General features: G+C 38.6%; 1 protein-coding gene across 1 annotated transcript in view; it reads right to left on the bottom strand.

Moving 5' to 3' along the window:
• The window catches only part of ADGRV1 (adhesion G protein-coupled receptor V1), a 566,629-nt gene that overhangs the window by 284,767 nt on the left and 256,190 nt on the right, over positions 1-25,672 (bottom strand). The window contains exons 80-83 of the mRNA XM_069590116.1: positions 22,423-22,672; positions 21,791-21,930; positions 20,104-20,264; positions 12,275-12,375 (exon numbers count right to left, since the gene is read on the bottom strand). Of these exons, the coding sequence (XP_069446217.1) occupies positions 12,275-12,375; positions 20,104-20,264; positions 21,791-21,930; positions 22,423-22,672 (652 nt within the window). The remainder of the gene's footprint in view (positions 1-12,274; positions 12,376-20,103; positions 20,265-21,790; positions 21,931-22,422; positions 22,673-25,672) is intronic.

Genomic DNA, 25,672 nt, shown 5'->3' with positions numbered 1-25,672 from the left:
CCATGAAAGAGGAGGGAAAAGCACCACTGATGGGTCCTGAGGTGTCCTTTGCAGATAGAGATGGGGTCATGGAGCTAGGACAAGTAATGTGACTGTTTGGGGTCTCAGATTTCTCACGTGCAATGCGGAGGCAATCATAATAATACTGCTGGTTCCACAGAGTGTTTTAAGGACTGCATGGAGCCACATAGATCAAGTGCTTATGGTAGTCCTTAGCAGTACTATTTCATTAGATAGTGTTTCTGTGTTTAAAAAAATATGCCTATCCCCAATAGAAATAAGCAAAATGAGCAAAATAAGAAATAACAAAAATAAGCAAATGGGAACTGATCAAACTTACAAGCTTCTGTATAGCAAAGGAAACCATAAAAGTAAAAAAAAAAAACAACCTACAGACATGAAAATATGTGCAAATGATGTAACTGAGAAGGGCTTAATTTCCAAAATATACAAACAGATTACAGAACTCAAATATCAAAAAAAAAACCCAACCCAACTGAAAAATGGGCAGAAAATCTGAAGACATTTCTCCAAAGAAGACGTACAGATGGCGAGAGGTACAGGAAAAGATGCTCATCATTGTTAATCACTAGAAAACACAAATCAAAACTACAAATAGTGCCACCTCACACCAGTCAAGAGGGCCATCATTTGAAAGTCTACAAATAAGATATCTTGGAGAAGGTGTGAAGAAAAGGGAATCCTCTTAATTGTTGATGGGAATGTAAACTGGTATAGCCATTATACAGTATAGAGGTTCCACAAAAGCCTAAAACTAAAAAATTGGGTTGCCATATGACCAAGCAATCTTATTGCTAGATATACCCAGATAAAACTTCAACTGGAAAAGATACATGCACCCTATGGTCCTTGACTGAGAGATGAATGGGTAAAGAAGATATGGTGTGTGTATGTATATATATATATATATATGTGTGTATATATATATATAAATAACATATATATATAACATATATATAAATAACATATATATATAACATATATATAACATATATATATATAACACAATGGAATATTACTCAGCCATAAAAAAGCATGAAATAATGACATTTGCAGATATGCAGCATCATGGATGGATCTAGAGACTATTATACTAAGCAAAGTAAGTCAAAAAGAGGACAAATACCATGTTATATCACTTACATGCAGAATCTACAACACAAGTGAACATAGTTATGATACAGAAACAGCCTCAGAGACACAGAACAGACATGTTGTTGCCAAGCGGAAGTGGGGCTGGGGCAGGGAAGGATTAGGTGTTTGTGATTAGTGGATGCAAATTAGTATATACAGGAAGAATAAATAACAAGGTCCTACTGTATAGCACAACAAATGATAGTCCACATCCTGTGATAAACCATAAGGGAAAAGAATATGAAAAAGAATATATATGTATAACCAAGCTATTATGCTGTACAGCAGAAACTGCAAATCAACTATACTTCAAGAAAATTTTTTATAAATCCTTATTCCAAATTTCAAATGCACATCCACAAGGTCAAACCATAAATACAGACACACAGTTTTTTTTTTTTTTCTCAAATAGGTATCTATCTATTCATCTATCCATCCATCTGTCCATCTGTCTCTCTACAGTTCCTAAGGTTCTAACAATTCAATACAAGCAATAAAGACACAAGCACCTAGAAAATACTTAAGATTAGGAGACAAAAAAAATCACATTGGAAAAATAAAACAAAACACAATTAATACAGTGTCTAGAGATAGTGCAGACTAGCATAAAAGCCTTTTTGGGATAATACCGTGAGAGGTATGGTAACAGGCATGATAGAGCTGATTACATAAAAAGGGTGGGGCTGAAAAAATGGTCCCTGCCCCTGCTATTAATTTAAGAAAACCTCCAGCAGAGAAAAGCAGGCTCAGTTCTCCTACAGGCATTAGGAAGCACTGGACTCAGAGAAGAACCCAGTGGGACTCTGTAGTGTGTGATAGCAAGAACTACCTTACGCTCAGACTTTGCCCCTTGCTTGTCCCCCAGGCCTGTGCTTCAGGCTTTTTGAACATGACTGATTATCTTCTTAACAACTCTGCAAGGCATATATTCTTATTATTTTTCCAAAGATTTTTCAATTGCAGCACTGGGATATTACCCCATTTGTCCCTTCAATTCCAAAAATGGGACTCTTCCTCCTACACTCCATTTTTGTTAAAGTTCTTTAGAGCTATCATTAAACATTCATAAAAACATTTGATCAGACTCTGATTTTTCCCTACTTTGGGAAATCAAATGAAGTCTTGTAAAAGTCAAGGATAGTTTATGTTTTTGAGGCTGTAATATAAGATTCCCAAACCGGTATTTTCTGGTAAAGTCTGGATTTACTTCACAATTTTTCCTAGTAACAGAAGCCATGTTGCAAACATGATAATGTCACTGTAGCCTCATTCAGAATATTACTCACTCTTTCTGCAGCTTTGCAGCTTCAGCACTTGGGAAAGTTTGAATTTCCCAGTAGTGTGACCAGGATACTATTTTTGTATGTTTAGCATCCACTGATTTTCAATTGAGTGAGTCTACAATTGAGCTGAATTTTGAAAGCTTGCTAAAAAAAAGGGAGCTAGATTTTATTATTAAAAGATTTTTAAGAAAAAAAATTTGATATATAAGGAAAATGTGTTGTTAGAAAGCAAACAAAAAATATACTATTTCTTCTGCAATTCAATACTTTAATCAATATTCAAGTTTTCTTCCATTTTAAATACCGGTATCAACTTAATCCCTCAAAGCACATACTTGTGAAAAGTATAATATTAATATTTTCATTTGTATTGATAGATGGGATTATCAAATTATTTGATAATCACTAGTTACGAATTTTCTTCATGACAGATTACAAGTTCACACAAAATTCAATAATAATAATGCTAAAAATATAAGGTCATCAAAAAAATTTGGATTCAAGAAATGGGGGCGGGGAGCTCAAATTAGACTTTCATTTTCTCCTAGATATAACGTGATTAGGAGGTTAGGCAGCAGAGGAGGGAGTCAACTTGCCTTAGGGGTAAAAAATTTCAAAGTAATCAAAAAGCATAAATAAAAACATGGACCAGAGAGAAATTTACTAATTCCTATCACCGTTCCATCAATCTGCTATAGAAAGTTCTATCTCATGAAAAGAAATATACCAATGGGCCCCGTGGCGGTCAGATGGGAGAGAAGGAAACCCTCCCCTTAAAAAGCTGCAAGCTTTTTATATCAGAGGGAACAGAGCTGTTCACTTTCTTTGCCCCAGCAGCCCCCTTCTTTCATGGCCACACTTCCCTCAGGTGTCCCTGAAACAGCACTTCTATTTCCTTCCATCCTACTGAACTCCCCAGCCTTGTATGTCTTATTATTCATCATCTCTCACCAAGGTTTCCAGTGATCCCACTCTTGCCAAACTGGAGGACTAATCTCCCACCAATCCTAAATCCTCCCATTTGAAACCTTTTTTCTTCTCTGGCCTCAGAAATTTTAACTGTGCTCTTAGTTAGCTGCTTCTGATGACCCTTCTCATTCCACAGGGCACAAGGTCTTAAACACAGATGTTTTGGCGGCAGACGGACTTGAGTTTGAACTGTTCCAGCTGCCACGTTCTAGCTCTGAAGGTTGCGACAGGTGACTGATTTTCTCTTAGGCCCATTCTTTCCATTTGTAAAATAGCGATGATCCAAGTGCCCACCTCATCTGGCTGTTACAAGGAATGAATAAAGCAAAACACGTAAATCTCTTTTTGCACAGTTCAGTGCCTTAAAGGCAAGTCCCTGGGACATCAGTTATGTGTATTCTGGAATCAGGTTCTCTCTTCAACCTGTACCAAAGAACTACTTTATAGTGTTAACATTTGTCTACATAGCTAACATTTAAGTCACTAGCCTAAATGTGCTACAGGAACGCCAAACTCCTAATGTCCCAAACTACATGTATCCCTCTCCATCTATTAAAACTTTCAGTCTTTTCTAGTTAAGTCAAATGACTTAATAGAAAAGGCTCTCTTACCTTTTTGATGATACAGTTCAGTTCACTTCAGTTCAATCGCTCAGTCGTGTCCGACTCTTTGCGACCCCATGAACCTCAGCATACCAGGCCTCCCTGTCCATCACCAACTCCCAGAGTTCACTCAGACTCACGTCCATCGAGTCCGTGATGCCATCCAGCCATCTCATCCTCTGTCATCCCCTTCTCCTCCTGCCCCCAATCCCTCCCAGCATCAGAGTCTTTTCCAATGAGTCAACTCTTCACATGAGGTGGCCAAAGCACTGGAGTTTCAGCTTTAGCATCATTCCTTCCAAAGAACACCCAGGACTGATCTCCTTTAGGATGGACTGGTTGGATCTCCTTGCAGCCCAAGGGACTCTCAAGAGTCTTCTCCAACACCACAGTTCAAAAGCATCAATTCTTCAGCGCTCAGCTTTCTTCACAGTCCAACTCTCACATCCATACATGACCACTGGAAACCATAGCCTTGACTAGACAGAACTTTGTTGCCAAAGTCATGTCTCTGCTTTTGAATATGCTGTCTAGGTTGGTCATAACTTTTCTTCTAAGGAGTAAGCGTCTTTTAATTTCATGGCTGGAATCACCATCTGCAGTGAATCCCATTAATTCATGACTTATGAGGCAGTGTACATAACGGTTAAAGGCCGCATGCCTGCTGTCTTGTCCAACTCTTTGCGATCCCATGGACTATAGCCCATCAGGCTCCTCTGTCCATGGAAGTTTCCAGGCAAGAATACTAGAGTGGGTAGCCAGTTCCTTCTCCAGGAGATCTTTCTGACCTAGGGATTGAACCCACATCTCTTGCGTCTCCTGCATTGCCAGGTGAATTATTTTACCACTGAGCCACTTGGGAAGCCCAGGATTAAAGGCTGCTTGCGTTCCATTTCCAGTTCTTTCACGTATCACTACAAGACCTAGAACAAGTAACTTAAAATTCTTCGTGCCTCAGTTTCCTCGGTTGTAAAATAGGAAGAGTACTAGTATCAACCTCATTTAATGCTCAGTAGGTGCTATAGAATCTTTATTGATACATTAAAAAAGATAAAATTTACAATGTGACTTTTGTACTGATTTAAATACAAAACTGAAACAGTAACACTTTCATAGAGCAAACAAGTTTTTCTTAGTGTTTTTTGGCAGTTGTTTTGCCAGCAACAGCAGCATAGAGAATCTTAGTTCCCTGACCAGGAATCAAACTCACGCCCTCCGCTTTGGGAATGCGGAGTCTTCACCCCTGGACCACCAGAGAAGTCCAAAACAGAGTGTGTGTGCGTTCAGTTCTTTCCTTTGAGTTTTCATTGCCATTGCCACTGTCCAACCTCATGACGCATGATAACCAGATGATGGCAAAACCGCGCAGCCCGCCTCTCAAAACTGATCTCCTGAATTCTATTTTCTCCTGCCTTAATCCATTTTCAAGCTAGTCTCTAATTGCCAGATTAATCCTTTAATGTTGTGCCCTTTTGGACTACTCCATCGGTGTCTCCCATTAGTTCTTAAATAATACACAACCTTACCTGTTGCTGGCCTTTCCAGCAGGCCTTTCCTAATGGGACTCCCAGGGTCGCTATAGCCTTTGGGTCTTTATTCCTGGTCTTTCCCTGCCTAGAGTGTGCCACATCTTATTTCTTCAAATCTCATCCATCTTTTAAACAACTGAGTCTGATTCTACTCGCTCCATGGAGACTTTTCAAGCTGAGGCCCCCACGCACAGCTAACATACAGCTTGGTTCTTACCATAAGGTTCATTTTCAGACTGTTATTTACACGCTTCACGTGTATATATCTCGCCTGGTATTTCCCGCTGCACCATTTCAACACTGTCATAGGGTAGATGAGGTGGAAGCGAGTGAGTTCACAGATGATTGATGATTCTGATGGGGGATGTTCAAATTTTTGGTTTAATTTCACCACTGGATGGCTGAATGGGTATTCATAATCATGAATGTGGTGATATTTTGGCCACATTAATGAGCATACCTAAACTAGAAGTGAATAGTTCAATAAGTTGAACTCAAATGTATATTCATGGCTGTGTGTAGAATGCTCTTTATTCATGTTCACCAAGTCAATATCTACATAAAGGAAAGATACAGTTAAATACCTGAAAATTTTTTGTACAAAAATAAAAGCCCTACATACTCAATACTATTGAAGGAGGGGTGCTTAGAAGCTCTACAGAGGAAAGAAATGGGGGATGGGGCTGGTTATACTTTCCTTCTGGTGGTTTATGTCCAAAAACAACCCTGAGAAGTTCTGGAAAGGTGAAATGCTATGAGAAAGACCAAATAAAAGTCTGGTCTACATTCTCAGGCCTACATGAGTTCTTTTGTCTGAGGATCTTAGTAACCCTCCAGGGGATCTTCCCAACCCAGAGATAGAACCCAGGTCTCCCACATTGCAGCCGGATTCTTTACCAGCTGAACCACAAGGGAAGCCCAAGAAATACTGGAGGGGGCAGCCTATCCTTTATCCAGTGGATCTTCCCAACCCAGGAATAGAACTGGGGTCTCCTGCACTGCAGGCAGCTTCTTTACCAACTGAGCTACCAGGGAATCCCCTTAGTAACCCAGCGGGGGAGAAAAGAAAACCAGAAGGAAACAGAAGCGGAAGTTTCTTCCTCAGGGAGGAAACATTAATATTTGTAAATGTTTTCAAGGCAATGACACTTTAAATGATAGTAAACATTTAATTAGTGGAATTTCTTCAACAAATAATTTTATAGTAAATAAAACAGGTTAATACTACGGGTTAAGTAATAATAATAACAATAACAGCAATACAGCAGTAGCAGCAGCAACAACCGGAAATGAAATAATGAAAGTGTTAGTCGGACACACTAAGTCACGCTCGACTCTTTCCCACCCTATGGACTGTAGCCCGCCAGGCTCCTCTGTCCCTGCGACTCTCCAGGGAAGAATACTGGAGTGTGGGTTGCCACTCCTTTCTCCAGGGGGTCTTCCTGACTCAGGGATATAACTTGGGTCTCCAGCATTGCAGGCAGATTCTTCACTGATAGAGCTAGCCTAATCCCTCAATAAACAGAAATCAGAAACCTACTCACACTTAATGATTTAGTATTTGAATTTTAACAAGATGCCTACATCAAACTTCAGGAAACACTTACCTAATCCATTTACATCTGCACTAATATAAGATCATAAATGTTATACTGAATAGTAACATTTGTGCTTTTCAAGTTCCCAGACTCAAAGCAAGGTTCAATTTTGATTCTTGTACTTAAACTTTTAAATTTCTTTTTCTTAAATAACAAAAGCAAAAATAACAAAGGATACTCTGCTTAACAAGCTATTGACCAAAACTTCCAACTAATGAAAAATCTGTTCTTAGTAATGAACATTTTACAACTGCCATCTGACCCTGCTTCAATCCACAAAAACATGCCTATCAGATACATGTTTCCAGATCCTACACACACAATGACCTTCTTGAGCTGACAGTCTCAACACAGCAATGCAAGCTGCCAGGAGAGAAACCAGACCCTGGAGTAGCCACAAGGAACCAGTATTGAAGAGGTCACAGCAGGCTTCTGGCTTCTGTCACGTACAGCCAATGATCCTGAGACTCAAAGATGCAGATACTCACAGCTAAAATAAAATAAACTGCAGTTTAAAGCAGAATTTACTGGCAGGAAGATCTGAGCACAATCCCACCCAGGAAACAAAATGACATGGCAACATGACCTCTCAAAACATTCAGAAGGAATGAGAAAACTGTACACATCGCTTTTGCTAAATTCCAGAGGACAGTCCTCCGAATTTTAAGGTGATTTCCTAGTCCCTTCTTAAGGAGAAGGCTTATGCAAGCTAAAACGCCTAGACATCAAGCGGCTACCAATAATTCAGATCAAATTCTCAGATATTTGGCATCATCTGAATTCAGAGAGTATTTTTATACACATTTGCTTCTAGACTAATTTGCTTTGCAGCTTCAGAAAAATGTGCTTAAGCCATGTGTGTGTGTGTGTGTGCACGCACGCGCGCTTGCATGCTCAGTCGTGTCCAATTCTTTGCGACTCTCTGGACTGTAGCCTGACAGGTTCCTCTGTCCATGGAATTTTCCAGGCAAGAATATTGAACTGGGTTGCCATTTCCTACTCCAGAGGATCTTCCTGATCCAGGGATCGAATCCACGTCTCATGCATTGGCAGGCGGATTCTTTACCACCACGCCACTTGGGAAAACCCCCTGCTTAGGCCATGCAAGCAAACAAAAACAAAAAATTAGGGGAAAAAAAAAAAGCTCAAACATTTTGCCCTAGTTAAGTTTATTAATCACAGCAAATGCAGTTCTATCTTATCGTCATGTTTTCTATGAGGAAACTTCTGTTCTTTTTTTAGATTTGGAGAGTTGCTTTTCCTGATAGAACCCCCAGAACGGAGAACCCTGAACTGCAAACTTGTCCTTTGTCCTAGCTGTTTACCAGCCTTATCAGGGCACACATGGGTTGGCAATGTGATTCTAAGATAAAAATTTCAAAGATATAATTAGATGTTTTTCCGAGAAATAGCACCCAATGCCATGAAAATGTGTTTGCTCTCTTCTCCTTCAAGCTTGAAGATAACGGTCTCACAATTTCTTGTCATTCTTTCAGATGAACGAGAAATATTAACTTGGCACGGAAGGAAAAACACATCCTTTAAAAGTAAACAATAATGAAAACACAGATTGGATCTCAAAACTTCCATGACACTTCAATAAACAGAGTTTTCTGTAACAACACACTTCCTAAAGCTTATAACAACATAAATATAACAAAAATAATGTTATGCCCCTGAATGATATATACTTTCTATAAATGATAAGTGATAGAAAGATATAGTCCAAGCTGAAAAGTAAGTAAAGAAGAAAGTACTGGTTGCTCAGTCGTGTCCGACTCTTTGTGACCCCATGGACTGTAGCCTGTCAGGCTCCTCTGTCCATGGGATTCTCCAGGCAAGGATACTGGAGTGGGTTGCCAAGACCTTCTCCAGGGGATCCTCCTGACCCAGGGATTGAACCCAAGTCTCCTGCACTGCAGGCAGATTCTTTACCATCTGAGCCACCAGGGAAGCCCAAGTTAGTAATGCATAAGCTTTCTCACAGTACCTTTCAGACTTATTAGTTAGTTCAATTCTGAACAAAGGAGATAAAAGAGGAGAGGTAGAAAATCACAAATGCCTACTTTCTAAGCTGCAGTAGAATACTCTTTAGCCCAGCGAAAGAAGTGCTGAGAAAAAAAGTCTCAAGTTTTCTACTGAACTTCGTCTTTCAGTTCAGTTAGGTAGCTCGGTCATGTCCGACTCCTTGTGACCCCACGGGCTGTAGGTAACCCACCAGGCTCCTCTGTCCATGGAATTTTCTAGTCAAGAATACGGGACTGGCTTGCCATTTCCTACTCCAAGGAGATCTTCCAGACCCAGGGATCAAACCCACATCTCCTGAATCTCCTACGCTGGCAGGCAGATTCAAACTCCATCTTTGCTAGAGACCAAAAAACAGTTTTTTGGGGAAAAGAAAAATCGTCTACTGCCACCTGCTGGTAGTTTATAGTTAGTGGTTCTCAAAGATGCTTGAATGGCATAAATTCCAGATTAAAGCAGAATCTTTTGCCTTGTAAAGCAAGAATATTACATATAATATATATTTCTAGAAGCAGAGACAGACTACCACACTCTCCTCCTGCTGACTGCCTCCCTCACTGACACATGGTCCTAAGAGGAAGTCAGAGGCCATTACATTTCCATTCTGCCCTTTCCCACAAAAGTCATTCAACTTAGGCCAGAAATAAAGACTTTAAAACCAAACGGTCTTGGCAGACCTGCCTGCAAAAGATTCACAACTCAAATTCTTGAGGTCATCTAGAGAAATTTTATTCTTTTAGCCAAAGAACCACAGGTCAAACTGTATTTTTTTAAGACTTCTCTACAAGAATATGAACCAAAAGAGAGACCTAAGAAAGACCTGGACCCCCCGCCACCCTCCCACAACTGGCAAGATTCTGTAACTACAGATATAAACATGATTTTAAAATCCACAAAAGAAAAGGCAGGCCCAAGTTCCTACAGTCAGTTCCATTTCTATTTTTGGAGAATCTAAGAAATTTTCAAAGGCTTAGCTAAAAGGTTTCAAGGGAGAAAATTATTCTCTTTATTTTAGAGAGTGTATTTAAAAATCAAAGTAGATGGGTAAAACATTTTGAGGAAAGAGAACTTTCTATCAAAAACCTATCAACAATCCTCCTGCCAAAAACAGACTACGGACATTATTTTTTAGTTATTCCATGTCACAAGTCAAACAGTGCAGGGTGTTCATGCCACACTGTTTTATCTCTTCTAAAAATATAGTGAAAAACAGGGATTTGACTAACCACTTTCTCCAAAATTAATGTTAAGTGCAATGTGAATCAGAAGGCAACATCCCAAGATATAAATCCTGAGTCTTCTTTTTCACATCCCTAGACATGAGCAAATTTGTCTCCTAGGACACTGAAGAGTTGTCTGTAATTCTATGGTTCTATAATTAAGACTTGTACAAACTTTGCTGCCAAAAAATCACCAGAGTGGGTGGTGAATACAGCCAAGTAAACGCTAATTATGGAAGGCGGGTTTTCTAAGATCTTAAATACAAGAAGCAAAGGCAAGATCAGACAGCTAAGATAGTTACCAAGGCAATATAAATAGCCTTGTCAAACTCAATGTAAGCCCCTCTTTGGTAACAGCTGTTACCTTTCATAGTTCATAGGTACTTTAAAAGCACAATCTGGGATCTTCTACTTAGAATTCAGCAGTTAATTGTCCCCTGAAAAAGAGAGTTATGAAATTTACTCATGTCATTTTCACTCCTGGGAGCAAAATAGGCAAGAGAAGGCCAGTGTTCCAAATAATTTTCCATTTTATGTTTCAGTCCCTCCTCTAATAATATTTTCAAAAGTTCTGCCTGAAATTCAATACAATGTCATTAGCATCCTAAAATGCATGGAAAATCTAAGCATACAGCACAATAAATTTACATAAATTGAATCATGCATACACCAGCAAAGAATCAGGAAACAGCATTTTCTGCACTCTAGAAGTGCACTCACCATCCAAAAAAAAAAGGAAATTTTATAAAATAGTACTACCAAGTTCTCTCAATAATAACACTATATAGTGTATCCTTACAATCTAGAACTGTAATTACAGCCTTCAAGTAGAACTGATCATGCTTTTTCCTGTTTACTTATACTTACGTCTATGCCCATCTCACTGCTAATCAAGAAGCTGTGGGAACTTTTCATTTGAGCTCAGCCCAAATATCACCTCCTCTAGGAAGACTTTCTTAACCTTCACAGAAAAATTTAAGTCCTCACGTATCTTCACACACAGTCTGTGTTTACACTTACCACACTGCATCAGAGTTATCTGTACACACATCTACTGTTTTAGACTGTGAGTACCTTATGGACAGAAAAGGCATTTAATTTCATCTTGATCTGCCTTCTGGGCTTTAAAAACTATACAGTTTAAAATGCATGCTAATGAATGACTCAGTGTTTTCCATGTTATTTCTTCTGCCATAGACAGCTTTTCAAAAAAGAAACTTTTACCAAATTGTATTCTATAACACTAAATGAAGCAAAATATATTATCCAGATGTCTTAAAATGTCTATCATTTTAATGCCCTCCATATAAAGGATCTGTAACACAGCATATTTTATTCAGATTAAACTAAAATGTGCTGCTGCTGCTGTTAAGTCGCTTCGGTCGTGTCCGACTCTGTGCGACCCCATAGACAGTAACCCACCAGGCTCCCCAGTCCCTGGGATTCTCCAGGCAAGAACACTGGAGTGGGTTGCCATTTCCTTCTCCAATGCATGAAAGTGAAAAGCGAAAGTGAAGTCGCTCAGTAGTGTCCAACCCTCAGCGACCCCATGGACTAATTTTAATATAAACATTATATATACATTTACAATATATTTACATGTATAAATTGCCAACATGATGCTTCTTAATAAGCAGCAGCTATTTTCTTTGTGAGTGGTGATATTAAGGCAATTATCTATAGAAGGGATAAAGGAGCTCAAAAACGTTACACTGCTTAGACCTGATACTCTCATTTGCTCTTACGGTCTCCTTTCTCATCCTTCTCCACTACAAAACTAAGCAAGCTTATTTCAACTAGGGTGAGATTAAATTTTACTTATACACTCAGCTCAAGGATCACAGAAGAAGAAACGAACATTGCATGAAAGTGGGAAATCCCACGCTCTCCTACCTGTGTACCTAAGCTGGCTGCCAGCATGTGAGTCAGAAGTTTAGCCGCAAACATGGAATACCTGGCACAGAAGATATGGGAAAGAACAGCCAGGCAGAGACCTGCAGGAACAAAAGAGCCCGTGTGTGGTTTTACAATCCATGAACAAACAGGAGCATGGTTAAATCTTCAGAGGGTAAGCACAATATCTTTGTGCTTACAGTACAAAGTCGCGTAGCACAATATTTCTGGGGACGTCCATGTTTCAATATCAACCCACTCCACTTGACCAGACATATAAAATCCTCATACTTCTCAATTAAGCCCAAAGGGGAACTTTACATTTCAAATATCTACTTGTTTACTTCCCTACTAAAAAGAAAGCACAAATTAAGCTGATTAATAATTTCATAAAACTTCTGGTAATACATCAGGCAGGTATTACTGCTTAAGAAAAGAATAAAATTCCAATCTAAATTTTCTAAGAATGGGTGCCTTGGCTAAATAGATGTATTTGTGGAGGTGAATAGGTGAATTTTTCAGGCATAAAATTGGGATTGATGCTACCAAAACTCAGGTTTGGTAATTACCCCTTTTATCTACTAAGAATAGTTTGGCAATTACAAAAGTGGTGATTAGGAATTTTAAAAGCAACCTTACACTCCTGGGTGCCAAAACCAGGAACAAAATGTGTTATTTCCCACCAAGATGGTTTTTAATCTAAATATCTACGTTTCTAAGTGGTGTTGAAAACATTATTATTTTCTTTGAATCTACTTGAACTCACCTACCTACACTACTTCAAGGGAATGATCAGAATCTCAGGACTAAACCATAATTTTTTTATCTTGCAATTTGTATAAGTTTATTTTAATATTAGTTTAAGATTTTGTATGCGGGCCATTTTTAAAGTCTTTATTGAATTTGTTACAATATTGCTTATGTTTTGAGGTTTTGGCCATGGATACACGATCTTAGCTCCCCAACTAGGGACTGAACCAACACCCGCCGGCATTGGAAGGAGAAGTCTATTCCACTGGACTGCCAGGGAAGTCCCTAGTATTAGGTTTTAAATGCAGAATGTATATATTAATTAAAAGATTTCCTGACTTTTAAAAATTTAAGTGTGCTGCATAAAGCAACGCATTTGCTTTATCACTTAGGCCTTTTACTCCACTCTCACCCTCTGCAGGGTTATTTTGTCTAGAAGTATTGACACATAACAACCAGCTTGTGTATGTTGCTTTGCCCTGTGTTTTCCATGCATTATCTCATTCATCAGCGCCCCCCTGGCAAACAGGAGAAGCTGCATTTATTTTGTTTCCTCATTATCTTTTCTGAAGCGATGGAACATACCCACATGTTGGCATAAGATGACTGGGCAGCTGCAAAATGCCCACGTGGGGTCTGTGACTACTCATCAGCATAGAAATGCCTCTCAGAAGTCCTTTCGGGAAAAGCTCTCAGTATGTTTAGGTTTGCAAAAGGTAGACAAAGTTTCACACAGGAAGTGAGGCTCTGCATTAGTCAAGGCTTTCGGCCTAGAAATTTGGCCAAGAGATCTGCAGTAATCCATTTTTTTGGAAGGTTGCCATGAGGCATTCTGGGACAGGTGTGCAGGTCCTGAGGGTGCCTCCCAAATCCACCCACAAAGGTATACAGTGTACCCAGAAACTGCATCTTTGCTTAGGCAGCTTATAAACTATTGAAGCTGTTGCTCCAAACTCACCAAAGTACACTTTGCATTTCTATGATGATCAGAGCCACCTTAAACTCAAAGTTCAAGTTGAGTGTGAGAGAGAGAGAGACTGAGTGTGTATGTATGTCTCTGTGTGTAATACACCGACTAAAAAGCAGGGCCTTGCAAGTCTCATTTCATTGTAGGCCACATGATGACAAATATGTGCTTTTCTGTGAGCTTACCATGGTGGATGGTAACAATATGAGGCAAGGGGATTTGTGTTGGGCAAAGGAAAAATACTCCTGAATCAACTGCTTTTTCTAGATCCCCAAAAGAGCTTATTCACAGCCTTTCCCCCTAAGTTGGTAATTCTCCATTATACTCCCATTTCGTGATATAAATTTAGCACACTTAAACTTGACCAGATCAAGAATATTTAATTAAGTCTACGAAGCTGTAATTAAAAATGCTAGCATGATGCCTGGTAGCAGTCCAGGACTCAAAGCCAGGGGCAGGAAAATGGGCTGGACTCTGATAGCTTGTAACTATGATGTATGATGTTATTTAAGTGCTTATTTTATTTAGGAAAAAAGGACGCAGCGAAAAAAGCCTCAGGCAGCCTGGCCTCAGCTGACCTTGGAAGAGTTACTGAATACCTTAGATGTAAAGAAATAAATACTTTGGTTACCGAGTTCCTAAAGACTAAGTATTTATCTTTTATTCTCTCATCTGATATTGAAGAACTATATTTAGCATACAAAATTTAAATTTACAAGCCAGACTTTTTTAAACTAACGATTATTTTTTTGGTTTAAATTTCCTTAATATATAAATCACAAGGTACAAAAGTTATAATTCTAAAAGGAATTCTAAAAAGTAAAGCAGAACAATTCCAGGTATTATCTCAAGGTAAACTCTAAATAGTTTCTTAGAGATTGATTCCATGGCAACTAGGCAGAAAAACAAACATGTAACTAATCGAATAATCTTCATTTACTTTTTTTCCCTAGCACTATGTAGGTTACAGACTTCATTGGAAAAAAAATTTATCAGTTTACTAACACAAATGACTTTTCTATATGATTAGACAGTAAGAGGGAAGATAAATTACCCTTAACAAAATAATAACATTGATAATCTTTGATTTAGATAAGAAAAACTCTAAAGAACAGCTAGATTCTTTTGTTAGTACCAAAGAAGACCAAAGAGCTTGTTATCTATCTATACAATATTTGAATGTCTGTACGTGCATAAACGTGTAATGTTTATGTATGACCATTCATATCTAGCAAACAACTCGTTTGGTATCCCTTAAAAATGAGATATACTTTCAAAATAACTAGTTTATCCTCCAGAAGTCAAATATTACATTTTTCCCATGAAAATTCCTTTAAAATATTTATAAATTTTATATTGTTTTATTATGTATCTCTGTCTCCTCTATGAGTAGGTGCTCAATCACTTCAGTTGTGTCTGATTCTTTATAACCCTATAGACTGTAGCCCACCAGGCTCCTCTGTCCAGGGGATTCTCCAGGCAAGAATGCCAGAGTGGGCTGCCATGCCCACCTCCAGGGCATCTTTCTGACTCAGAGATCAAACCCATGTCTCCTGCACTGGCAAGCAGGTTCTTTATCACTAACGCCACCTCTATAGATAAACATAAGAAAAACCAAATGACCACTAGATTATTAAATCAGATACTCACCTGTTACCTTAGGTTTTTTCCATTCCTCCACCGAATGCTGGCTGTAACTATCACCTTTTTAACATTTCTGTTGCTCATCTCTACTAATTCCCAAATTCCTTCAACCCTCCCTTCCACACAATGCCCCTGGATTACAACTACTAATAAGCTAAGGACAGGAAAACAAAACTGTCAGTCTGGAAAAGTCTACTAGGTTGAACAAAAGTCCATAGGCAACATTTGACAGTACACAAGTTCTGTGCATTAGAAGGAAGAATTTACTCCAGAGGGAGGAGGTTACCAGGAGACCAGCCTTCGGGTAACATGTGAAGTTCAGTACAATAGCCTCACAGGGCCACGTAGATTTTAATTAGAATTAAATAGAATGAAACATTCAGGTCCCAACTGTTCTAGCCACATTTCAAGGGCTCGATAACCAGATGTGGTCAGTAGCCACCACCCTCAAGAGGGCACAATGCTTCCATCATCAAAGAAACACTGACCGGAGACGGTGTGTCAGACTGTAAAGGGACTGTTTAGAAAAGGCCACACAACACAGTTCTGGTCAGAGACGTGAGGGGAAACACTCTGGGTGGTTTTCAGCACAGTTTTCATGGCTCTTAAAACAGGATCCAAATAAGTGCTTTTCTCTTGGCAAGCCCAGACATAGCTGTGGGAAGTTCAGAGCTGCTGCAGCCCGCTCAAGACCATGTAGAGGCGAGGTGGAGAAAGTAAAAGAAAAACCTTTGAGGAGAGCAAGACAGGAACATGAGAAGAGCCTGGGCCCCTGACGATGCCAGTGAGGTGCTGAACTCATCAATCCTGGAACTAAATCTGCTTATTTAGTATGTTTGACTTGTCTTCCGTTACGTGCAGCCAGGGCAATGCTAAACAACACAGCTACGCGTACCTAGCAAGATACATTCTACATTTTTATGCCATGTCAGAGTTAGACGAAGCTCTCTGCCTTCTCTATCACCTGCAGTTACCCTTTCAAACTACTTATATATATTTTTAAAACTCTTACACATCTTTCTCTATTCTTCTTGTGAATAACTCCCTATTTGACAGAATGAAACTTTTTATACACTCTCCCCATAATGATAATGGCTAACTTAGGACAATGATTACTGTGAATATGAACTTAATATTTTGGGGCGAATGTGACACAGAAGTTTAGAAAATATCTCATCTTCAAAAATAATTTGAAAAGAATGGGTGGCATCTAATAAAGTTTTTTTTTCTAGAAAAGCTATCAAAATATCAGCTTCTAAAATATAAAAGGCACAACTAGAATATTCTTACAGTTTAATGAAAGTGTTAGTAGCTCAGCTGTGCCTGACTCTTTACAATCCCGTGGACTGTAGTCTGCCTGGCTCCTCTGTCCATGGGATTCTACCGGCAAGAATACTGGAGTGGGTAGCCATTCCCTTCTCCAGGGCATCTTCCCAACCTGGGGTCAAACCCAGTTCTCCCACACTGCAGCAGATACTCTACTGTCTGAGCCACCTGGGAAGCCCTTACAGTATAATAAACCTGAACAAAAGAATAAGCATGCTTCAAAGAACTCTGGATTGTGCTGATTTACTTATCCTCTAAACCTAAGTATTTAGCGATTTACAGACAGTTATTTCCTGTTACCTACTTTAAACAATGACAATGTGTTGGCATTTATATACTTAGTAATCTGTAGAGTAAACAAAACTATTAGTTATTTAAAAGGGATAGCTTTAGTTTGACTAATGTGTTAAAGGATTTCTCCACCACAGAGAACAAAAAGAAAAAAAAAAAATGAAACAAATGTGAGATCTGCTGTCTAACCTCAGTTTAAAAGCACTTCAAAATAGGAGACTCTCCCACAAGTACATCAAACATGGATAAGTTCACATACTGATGTTAATAACGAAGTGGATTTTGGGATACAGGGGTCTCATTAAGCTCATGAGGCCATACGAATTGTACCCAGAATCAAATCAGGATGATTTTAATCTGATGTCTACTTTTGACAGGCCAACATCAACAGTTACGGGAAGCAGAGCAGGTTTCCTTGACATTATTCTCCAAATAGTAAGAAGCATGCTTAGGTTCCTTAGTAACTATAAGATTACGGCATTATCACCTGAAGTTATTATAAGCTGTATTTCTTCCCCCTTCGAGATGAGTCCCATAACGTTACACTTATATGCACAGTCATTTACTTCTCCTCTCTATAATTATTAGTTTCAATGGATAACTTCAGTTTAATTTCTTGCAATTTGATAAACTGGTTTACAGTTTTTAAAGTCACAGGTATATATCCTAATCTTTCACCTTTCCAAATTGAGGATTACTCAACTTCATGGCTTACATCCCCATTACACATACTTGGATCATTTCAACTGCTCTGCTCTAATAGAGTAACCAGAATTAGAATAGATACACTGTGACCTATCTTAATATTTTTTAATTAAACAGTGGTTTAATTCCTATTTGACTGCATGTTGCCACATTTCAAGAAAAGAAACGTGCTCCCAAATTCAAAGGGATATTTGGTGTGTCCTGACTTAAATGAGAGCCTGTGTATGTAAAACATGGGAAAATCTCTCACCTTGTTTCTGGGGGCCCTCCAAGGAGTGCAATATCAGCCTCCCCAGAAACTGAAATGGAGCACAAAGCCAGAAGCACCTCATGAACGTGCAATCCACGTTGCAAAACGTCATGAAGAGGGGGAGAACACTGATGATTTCAAATATGACTCCAAGTCAAAAATAATAAGGTAGAGACTAACATCTGGGTGTTGGTTTTCAAATACATGAGCAAGTCCATGTAGCCTTTTTAAGAGTGAGTTGCAAACATATATATTTATTATCAGTTCTCTCAGAAAATATCTTAAAGTCCTGCTAGTCTCCTAAAATAATCAAGATAACATTCTCTCTTTAGTTTGCAAAATTCTTTGCTTTGATGTTGAGTATTTAGAACAAGCAAGGGATTTTTGTGGGTCATATTAGCACTCAGAATTATGTCTCTACATTTGAGATGATATCTAGATGTTACTTCAGCATTGTACCTGTTGGTTCTATTTCATCAGTCTATGAAATTTCTCTAAATAGATTGCATCAAAATAAAATAGGGTGTTGCCATCTGATTTTGGAACCTAGAAGAATCTATTAAGCAAGAACCATCATTCTATGGAAGATGTTATTAAGAATAAGAAATTATTAACATCTGCTATTGAATCTAAGGTTTAGAATTAAGACACATTAAGGAAAATGTATAATGTTATAAAGTGAAACTACAGTGGAAATATTTGAACTAGGGCAAAGAATATTAAATTACAGTGGAAAGATTTTAACAACCAGGACAAAGAATAATAATTAATCACATGCTTCTACCTCCACAGAATTTTCCGAATCAATAAAGATTATTAGGGGACAGTTTGCACACTAGGCATTCAATGATAATCACATTTACATACCAAACATCATTAAAGCAGACTGTCTGAGACAGTATATCTACTACCCTGTTAGCACAATTTAAAATCATGTATTTGGGGTGGGGAGACAGGTATTTGCCCCAGGTCTCACAACTAGCCAATGGCAGGACCAGGATTTGAATACATGCACAGTCACCCTATACCCAGTTCTCTGTGTAGCATATTGTTCATAAAAGCAGCTGTAGGGCTGTAAAAGCTGACTCGGGACACAGAATCCATAAGGGTGGGGACAGAAATATAGTGTAAGGAATTCTCAGACTCCCAACCATAAAGTAAAAACAGCAAATGAGAATAATTCTATAGCTGTTCAAAGTTTACTTATAGGTAAATCGTTTGACAGACATTAACCTTACTCAAGATCCTATTCTTGCCAGAAATGGGACCTAGATGTAGAAGGTGAAAGAAAATTTATCTTTTAACATAGTGGTTGAATATACTTAAAGCTTCTAGACCAAAAAACACAAATCAATCCACGAGGTAGGTTTATTTTTTAATGAAAATACAAAATGCTTTATTTATATTATCTCATGCAATCCTGATATCTATTGCAGAATCTGCCTTCTAAATCAACACTATCAACTTTAACTCTTTTTTACTAACTAACTTCTGTCTCACATTGTAGTGTATATACAGTGGTGATGAGTTGGAACTATATCTTGCTCTTGCTTATCCCCAGTACAAAGTTGGTCCTCCATAAATAATGGCTGTATGAATTAATGAATAGGATCATGAGAGGGGACTTTCCTGGCCTAGTGGCTAAGACTATGTGCTTCCAATGCAGGGGGCACAGGTTCAATCCCTGGTCAGGGAACTAAGATCCAACACAATACACAATGCAGCCAAAAAAAGAAAATTAAAAACAAAAACAAACAAAAAAAAGACCATGAGAAAGTTTATTTTCTTGTAGTGTTGATGAATTACAGTCCATCTGCATATATATAAAAGGACCCTAGGAAAACTTTTATTCTCATCAATATTTTAAATTATTTACTCAAAAATATTATAACTCACCTGAAATACATATAAATCCAGAAGAGAAAAAAGCTTCATTGTATGAAGACAAGTTGTCAGTCTGGGCGTAGACCGCGTACACAGACATGTATGAACAGGCACATTCCACGTAGCCTGAAGTGTCCTCAACCACTTTGCAAAACTGACTGTCGGACAACCAGCTAGGGCAAAAAACACAATCGTCACTACTCCTCTTTCATCAATACTTAAGGTGTGGAGATAGCTTTCAAAGAAAAAATAATTTATTGATCCTAAGTGTTCTTTACTCAAGATGGAAGCAGACCAATGTTTAAGAAGAAACACCGGAAGGAACATCTTGTCCAAGACATGAAACCGCAGATCCCACAGACACCTTCAACAGCCGCCTAAATATTAACCAAACCTGCAAAAGCATCGCCAATATCGAAGAAGCTGGCCCTCTCAAACCAGCAGCACTTGCCCCCACCTCATCTAAAGCAAACAAACCCAAGGTATTCAACAGGAAGGACTCTTCCCTAGCATTCAAGAGTACCAAAAGGTCAACACAGCCAAAGACGAGCAGTGCTCACCCCTCCCCATTTACACAACTCCTGTATTTGAACCACATAAATTACTTGCTTGTCTAAGTACTTCCTTCCCCACCTATTTGGATTTTGAGCCAGTTATATTACATACATGTTTTCTAGGGTTCTTTCGGGTGTTTCCTTCTATAACGTTTGACCTTAAGCACCAAAAGTTGGTCACGATTATAGCAAATATAGTGTCACATGCCACAAATTCTGAGCATCCCTCAGCGACTATTCAGGGACTACTCTGCTCAAGAGTAGTCACTTCTAGTTCCTCTTGATCCCCTTATTTTTCTAAGGACATTAAACTTCTTAACCCCAACAGTGGATTCAAGCTTGAAACATTCATTAGTAATTATACATTGAGGATTGTAGAGTATCTGTGTATCAGGTTTAAAGTCTTTCCTCAGATATTAGGAATTTCAAAGAAAAATTATTTTCCCACAGAGACTAGCCAGAACTTTGGTGTTTGAAGAGGACAGTTGGTTACCCAACTAAGCTGTGGAACCTTTTCAGAATTTTAGTTTGTGTGGCTGAAAGTAACAGAATCTTGTGACTGATTTGAACTCAAAACACTCTAGGCCAGCCATGCCTGATCTTACAACCTCGGCTGAACTCCCAGGGAGAGAATTGCTCAGAAACATGAGGCCAAGGAGAGTCAAAGGAAGAGTCACTGTCTTCTTTCTCTTCTTGCGCCTGCTTTAATCCCCAAATGTGCTGCAAGTCATACATGGATTAGAGTTATGAATCCATACTGATCCCTCCAGACATAGAGCATCAGATCCAGAACAAGTCCAGAGGGAAGGGGTCAAAAGAATCTCCTTCACCGCTCAAGAAATTAACTTGTAATCACAGGAAGGTTATCTGAATTGAGCAGAACTCACGCTAAGTCCCATGGAAGTCATAATAATAAAGGAGTTAAATAACGTGTTATACACACATTAACATTGTTTGGCTCCGTTTGCCGCCTGCACAAGGCTAGACCACTTTCTATGCTGCTTTGCCTCATTTAGTGTGGAGGTGATTTTCCAGTCTAAAAAATCTCACTCCAGACCATCTACGTTCAGTACAAAACACTGGGCTTAATGGCACCAGAATGAAGAAGGAACAAATTCTGATTTTAAAGAATTATTAACAAGTACCTCGCAGCAGACGGATTCCAAAGGAGACACAGAGGAGTCTTAGGAACAATTCTAGGCTCGGCAGCATAAATCCTGTAGAGAATCTCATTGCTGTTGGTCAGGGGTTGTGAACTCTGACCTTTCACACTCAAAGATAATACCTGTAATGCCAGAAAGAGCCAAAAATGTAACGACATCTTCAAATTAAATGTCCAGACTGGATCTCCCATTCTGAAATTTGCTTCATTTTCCTCATCACTTTTGGCACTATTAATCATTAGCTTCATTATGAATACAGAGCATCTGGTTGGTTTTCCACCACAGACCTACCTCACTCCAGCTACTGACCAGTCTCCAAATGATAATATTCATTTTCATTGTCAGTCTTCATCAGGAGTGGGATATAGCTTTAGTGAAAGCTATTTTTTTTCACTTACTCCTCATTTCATTCAATAAAACATGAAGGAAATAGCTACAACTATTTTTGAGCCTAAACATTCTACAAAGAGCTCATAAAGATGGGACATGTTTCATCATTAGCTTACCGTATATAGCACTTACCATAAGTCGAATCAAGTACATGTATCCTAAGGAGCATGTTTGCAAAGGAAAAAGCAGATTCCAACTACGTAATTCTTTAAATGATAGATTACCTTATTTTTCAGGGCATGGAAATTGTTTCCAGTCATAAACCACTGCTGGCTGCTATATTCTGTAAACTGGACTAATTCACACGTGCTTCTCCCGGCCATTATTTCTGCATCCAGAACATCCAATAACCTCTCTGGAACTCGAATATAATCACCTTCTTTTCCTTCAAACTTGTGCCCATTGATCTGCTGAGGGTACCAGTGAAGAGCCAGTATGGACAAATACGGGCAGCTGTCAAGGATGGTTTTGCCTCTATGACAGAAAAGCGAAGGTTCTGCTAAAATGGCATGTATTTGCATATGTATATCCACTCACATTTGTTAAAAAAATCTATTACACCAGATCTCTGTTCTTTATGTACAACCATGATACTGCCTACACAGAAGCAGTAAAGAGAATGTGCTTTCAGTTCTTTTATGGTGAATTGTTAGGATTTTTACAGAGAACTTTCTGTATCCTCTTGCCTGAACCCCCCCTCTAACCTAGAACATGGGTTTTTGAAAGTTGTTTCACAGGTATCAGAATCTGTGCTATAAAATGTCTATTTCTGTGTTAGTCACATCAGCATGGGTGCAATAGGGTGAGAAAGGATGCACCATTCAACTGAAACTCTCTGCTTTATAATCAAGAGTATCATAAACCTTATATATCTATAGCCAAGTTCTCATCAAGTTCACCTCACCCTTTTCTAAGCCATCAGAGCATTTCTAATTTAACCAGGTGTCTGATAAAAGAAATGGCCCTGAACAGGGTCTTCATCCATTTAATAATTCTGTTTACAACAGCCCCAAGCCACTACACTCTGTGCTCAGTGAAACTGCTTTTTAAACCTCAATGTGTGTTGAAATCACCTTGAAGCTTGTTTTAAAAAATATAGATTTCTAGGGACTTCCCTAGTGGTCCAGTGGTTAAGACTCTGAGCTCCCAATGCAGGGCAAATGGGTTCAATCCCTAGTCAGGAAACTAAGATCCTGTAAGCTGAGTGGCTTAACCAAAAAAAAAAAAAAATTTCTACATTACATCCCATTCTTACTAAATCAAAATCCTTGCCTAGGGGAGGCTAGAAGTTCTGTGAGTCTGTGTTTTGTAACCAGTCCTCCAAAAAATCTGACAGATGTTTTTCTGTGGATGCATCATGTCTGCAAATAATGAAAAGACACAAAGATAAATCATAAGTGAAACCTGTCTGAAAAAATGTGGAAAACAGTAGGATAAAAGTAAGTTAGATGGGCCATAAGTGATGCTGAGTATATATAATTGCATCATGGATACAAATACCTCATCAAGGCCCCTAACCTGGGAAATGGAGTTGAGAATTTCAAATAGAAGATTTGAGAAACAAAAGGAAAAGGGAGGGGCTAACTTTTTCCTCTAGCTATACACTAGATTTTTTTAATTTAAAAAAAAGATTAAAAAAATATTTACCATATTTGAATTGGTGCTTTTGAATATTTATCTTTAGTCCAGCCATTCATTCAGACTCTAGACCTCTGCATCCAAGATGCATATTAAAACATCTCAATCCACATAGGCCACCCACAACAGCTTATAAAAAAAAAATCATCTCTTCATCTCTCCATCCACATCTTCACTGGTGACTTGGAGCTAAAAGCTGCCACTATTGACCTCTCCACCCACGACCAGGTACAAACTGACTGAGACCAGTGAACCACTGTTGGTGGAAATGTAAGTTGGGGCAACCACTATGGAAAATACTAAGGAGGTTCCTCAAAAAGCTAAAAACACAGTGGCCATATGATCCAACAATCCCACTCCTGCGCATATGTCTAGAAAAGGCTGTAATTTTAAAAGATACATGAACCCTTATGTTCATAACAGCATTATTCACAATAGCCACGCCATGGAAACAACTTAAATGACTATCAGCAAACGAATGGATAAAGAAGACGTAGTACATGCATACCATGGAGTACCTCACAGCCATAAAACAGAATGAAATTATGTCATTCACAGCAGCACCGATGGACTCAGACATTATCAAACTATGTGAAGTAAATCAGAAATAGAAAGACAAATACTATATCACATCACTTATATGTGGAATCGAAATGGCACAAATGAACATATCTACAGAACAGACTCAAAGACATAGAGAACAGGCTGGTGGTTGCCAAAGGTCAGGGGAGGGATGGGACAGGGGTTTGCAGTTAGCAGGTGCAACTATTCTCGTACAGAAAAGTATAAACAACAAGCTCCTACTGTATAGCACAGGGACTGTATTCAACGTCCTGTAATAAACCACAAGAGAAAGGAACATGAAAAGAATATATACATACATATGAATGAATCACTTTGCTGTACAGTGGAAACACAACATTGTAAATCAACTATACAGCAATGAAAACAATTCTTTTTTAAAAAAGTGAATTTCTGACACATGCTAGAGCATGGATAAAACTTGAAGAAACATTATGCTAAGCAAAGTACACCAAACACAGAGGACAAATATTACATGATTCCACTTATGAAATGGCTAGGATAAGCAAATTGAATAGAGACTGAAAAGGTTACCAGGACCGGGGGAAGGAGGAATGGAAAGTTAGTAATGGGTAGAGATTTTTAATTTGAGAAGATGATAGTTCTGGATATGCATACTGGGGATGGTTACCCAACAACTGTGAATATACTAAGTGTCACTGAATTGTACACCTAAAAATAGTGTGAAAGTGTTAGCCGCTCAGTCATGTCCAGTTCTCTGTAACCCTATGGACTGTAGCCTGCCGGGCTCCTCTGTCCATGGGATTCTCTACACAGGAAAACTAGAGTGGGCTGCCGTTCCTTCTCCAGGGGATCTCTCCCACCCAGGAACTGAACCCAGGTCTGCCTGCATTGTAGACAGATTCTTTACCATCTGAGCTACCAGGAAGTACAGAAAAATAGTTTAAGTGGTAAAATCTGTCTTATGTATGTGTTACCACAATTTTAAAAATGGCCTAAAAATACTCTATAAGTTGGAATCATCCTTTTTTTTTTCCTATTCAGAATGTATCTTCTACTCATTATATAAGAAAGAGTAAATAACAAGACGCTTTATTTTTAAAAGACCCTACAAAACAAGAAGAATATATTACTGACAGTATGAATTCATTTTTTCTGGATGTAGTTTCTATGTTTTCTTCCAATAACTAACTTAAATTGCCCATAAGGTATAATTCATTGATTGTATAAGCCTTAGTTACATCATCTAAATGTCAATTTGCATTCTTATTACCTTGTAACCTGTAAAGGAAT

Source organism: Ovis canadensis, chromosome 5 (assembly GCF_042477335.2).
Source record: "Ovis canadensis isolate MfBH-ARS-UI-01 breed Bighorn chromosome 5, ARS-UI_OviCan_v2, whole genome shotgun sequence".
Taxonomy (NCBI): Eukaryota; Metazoa; Chordata; class Mammalia; order Artiodactyla; family Bovidae; genus Ovis; species Ovis canadensis.
This window is presented reverse-complemented; position numbering and strand designations above follow the sequence as displayed.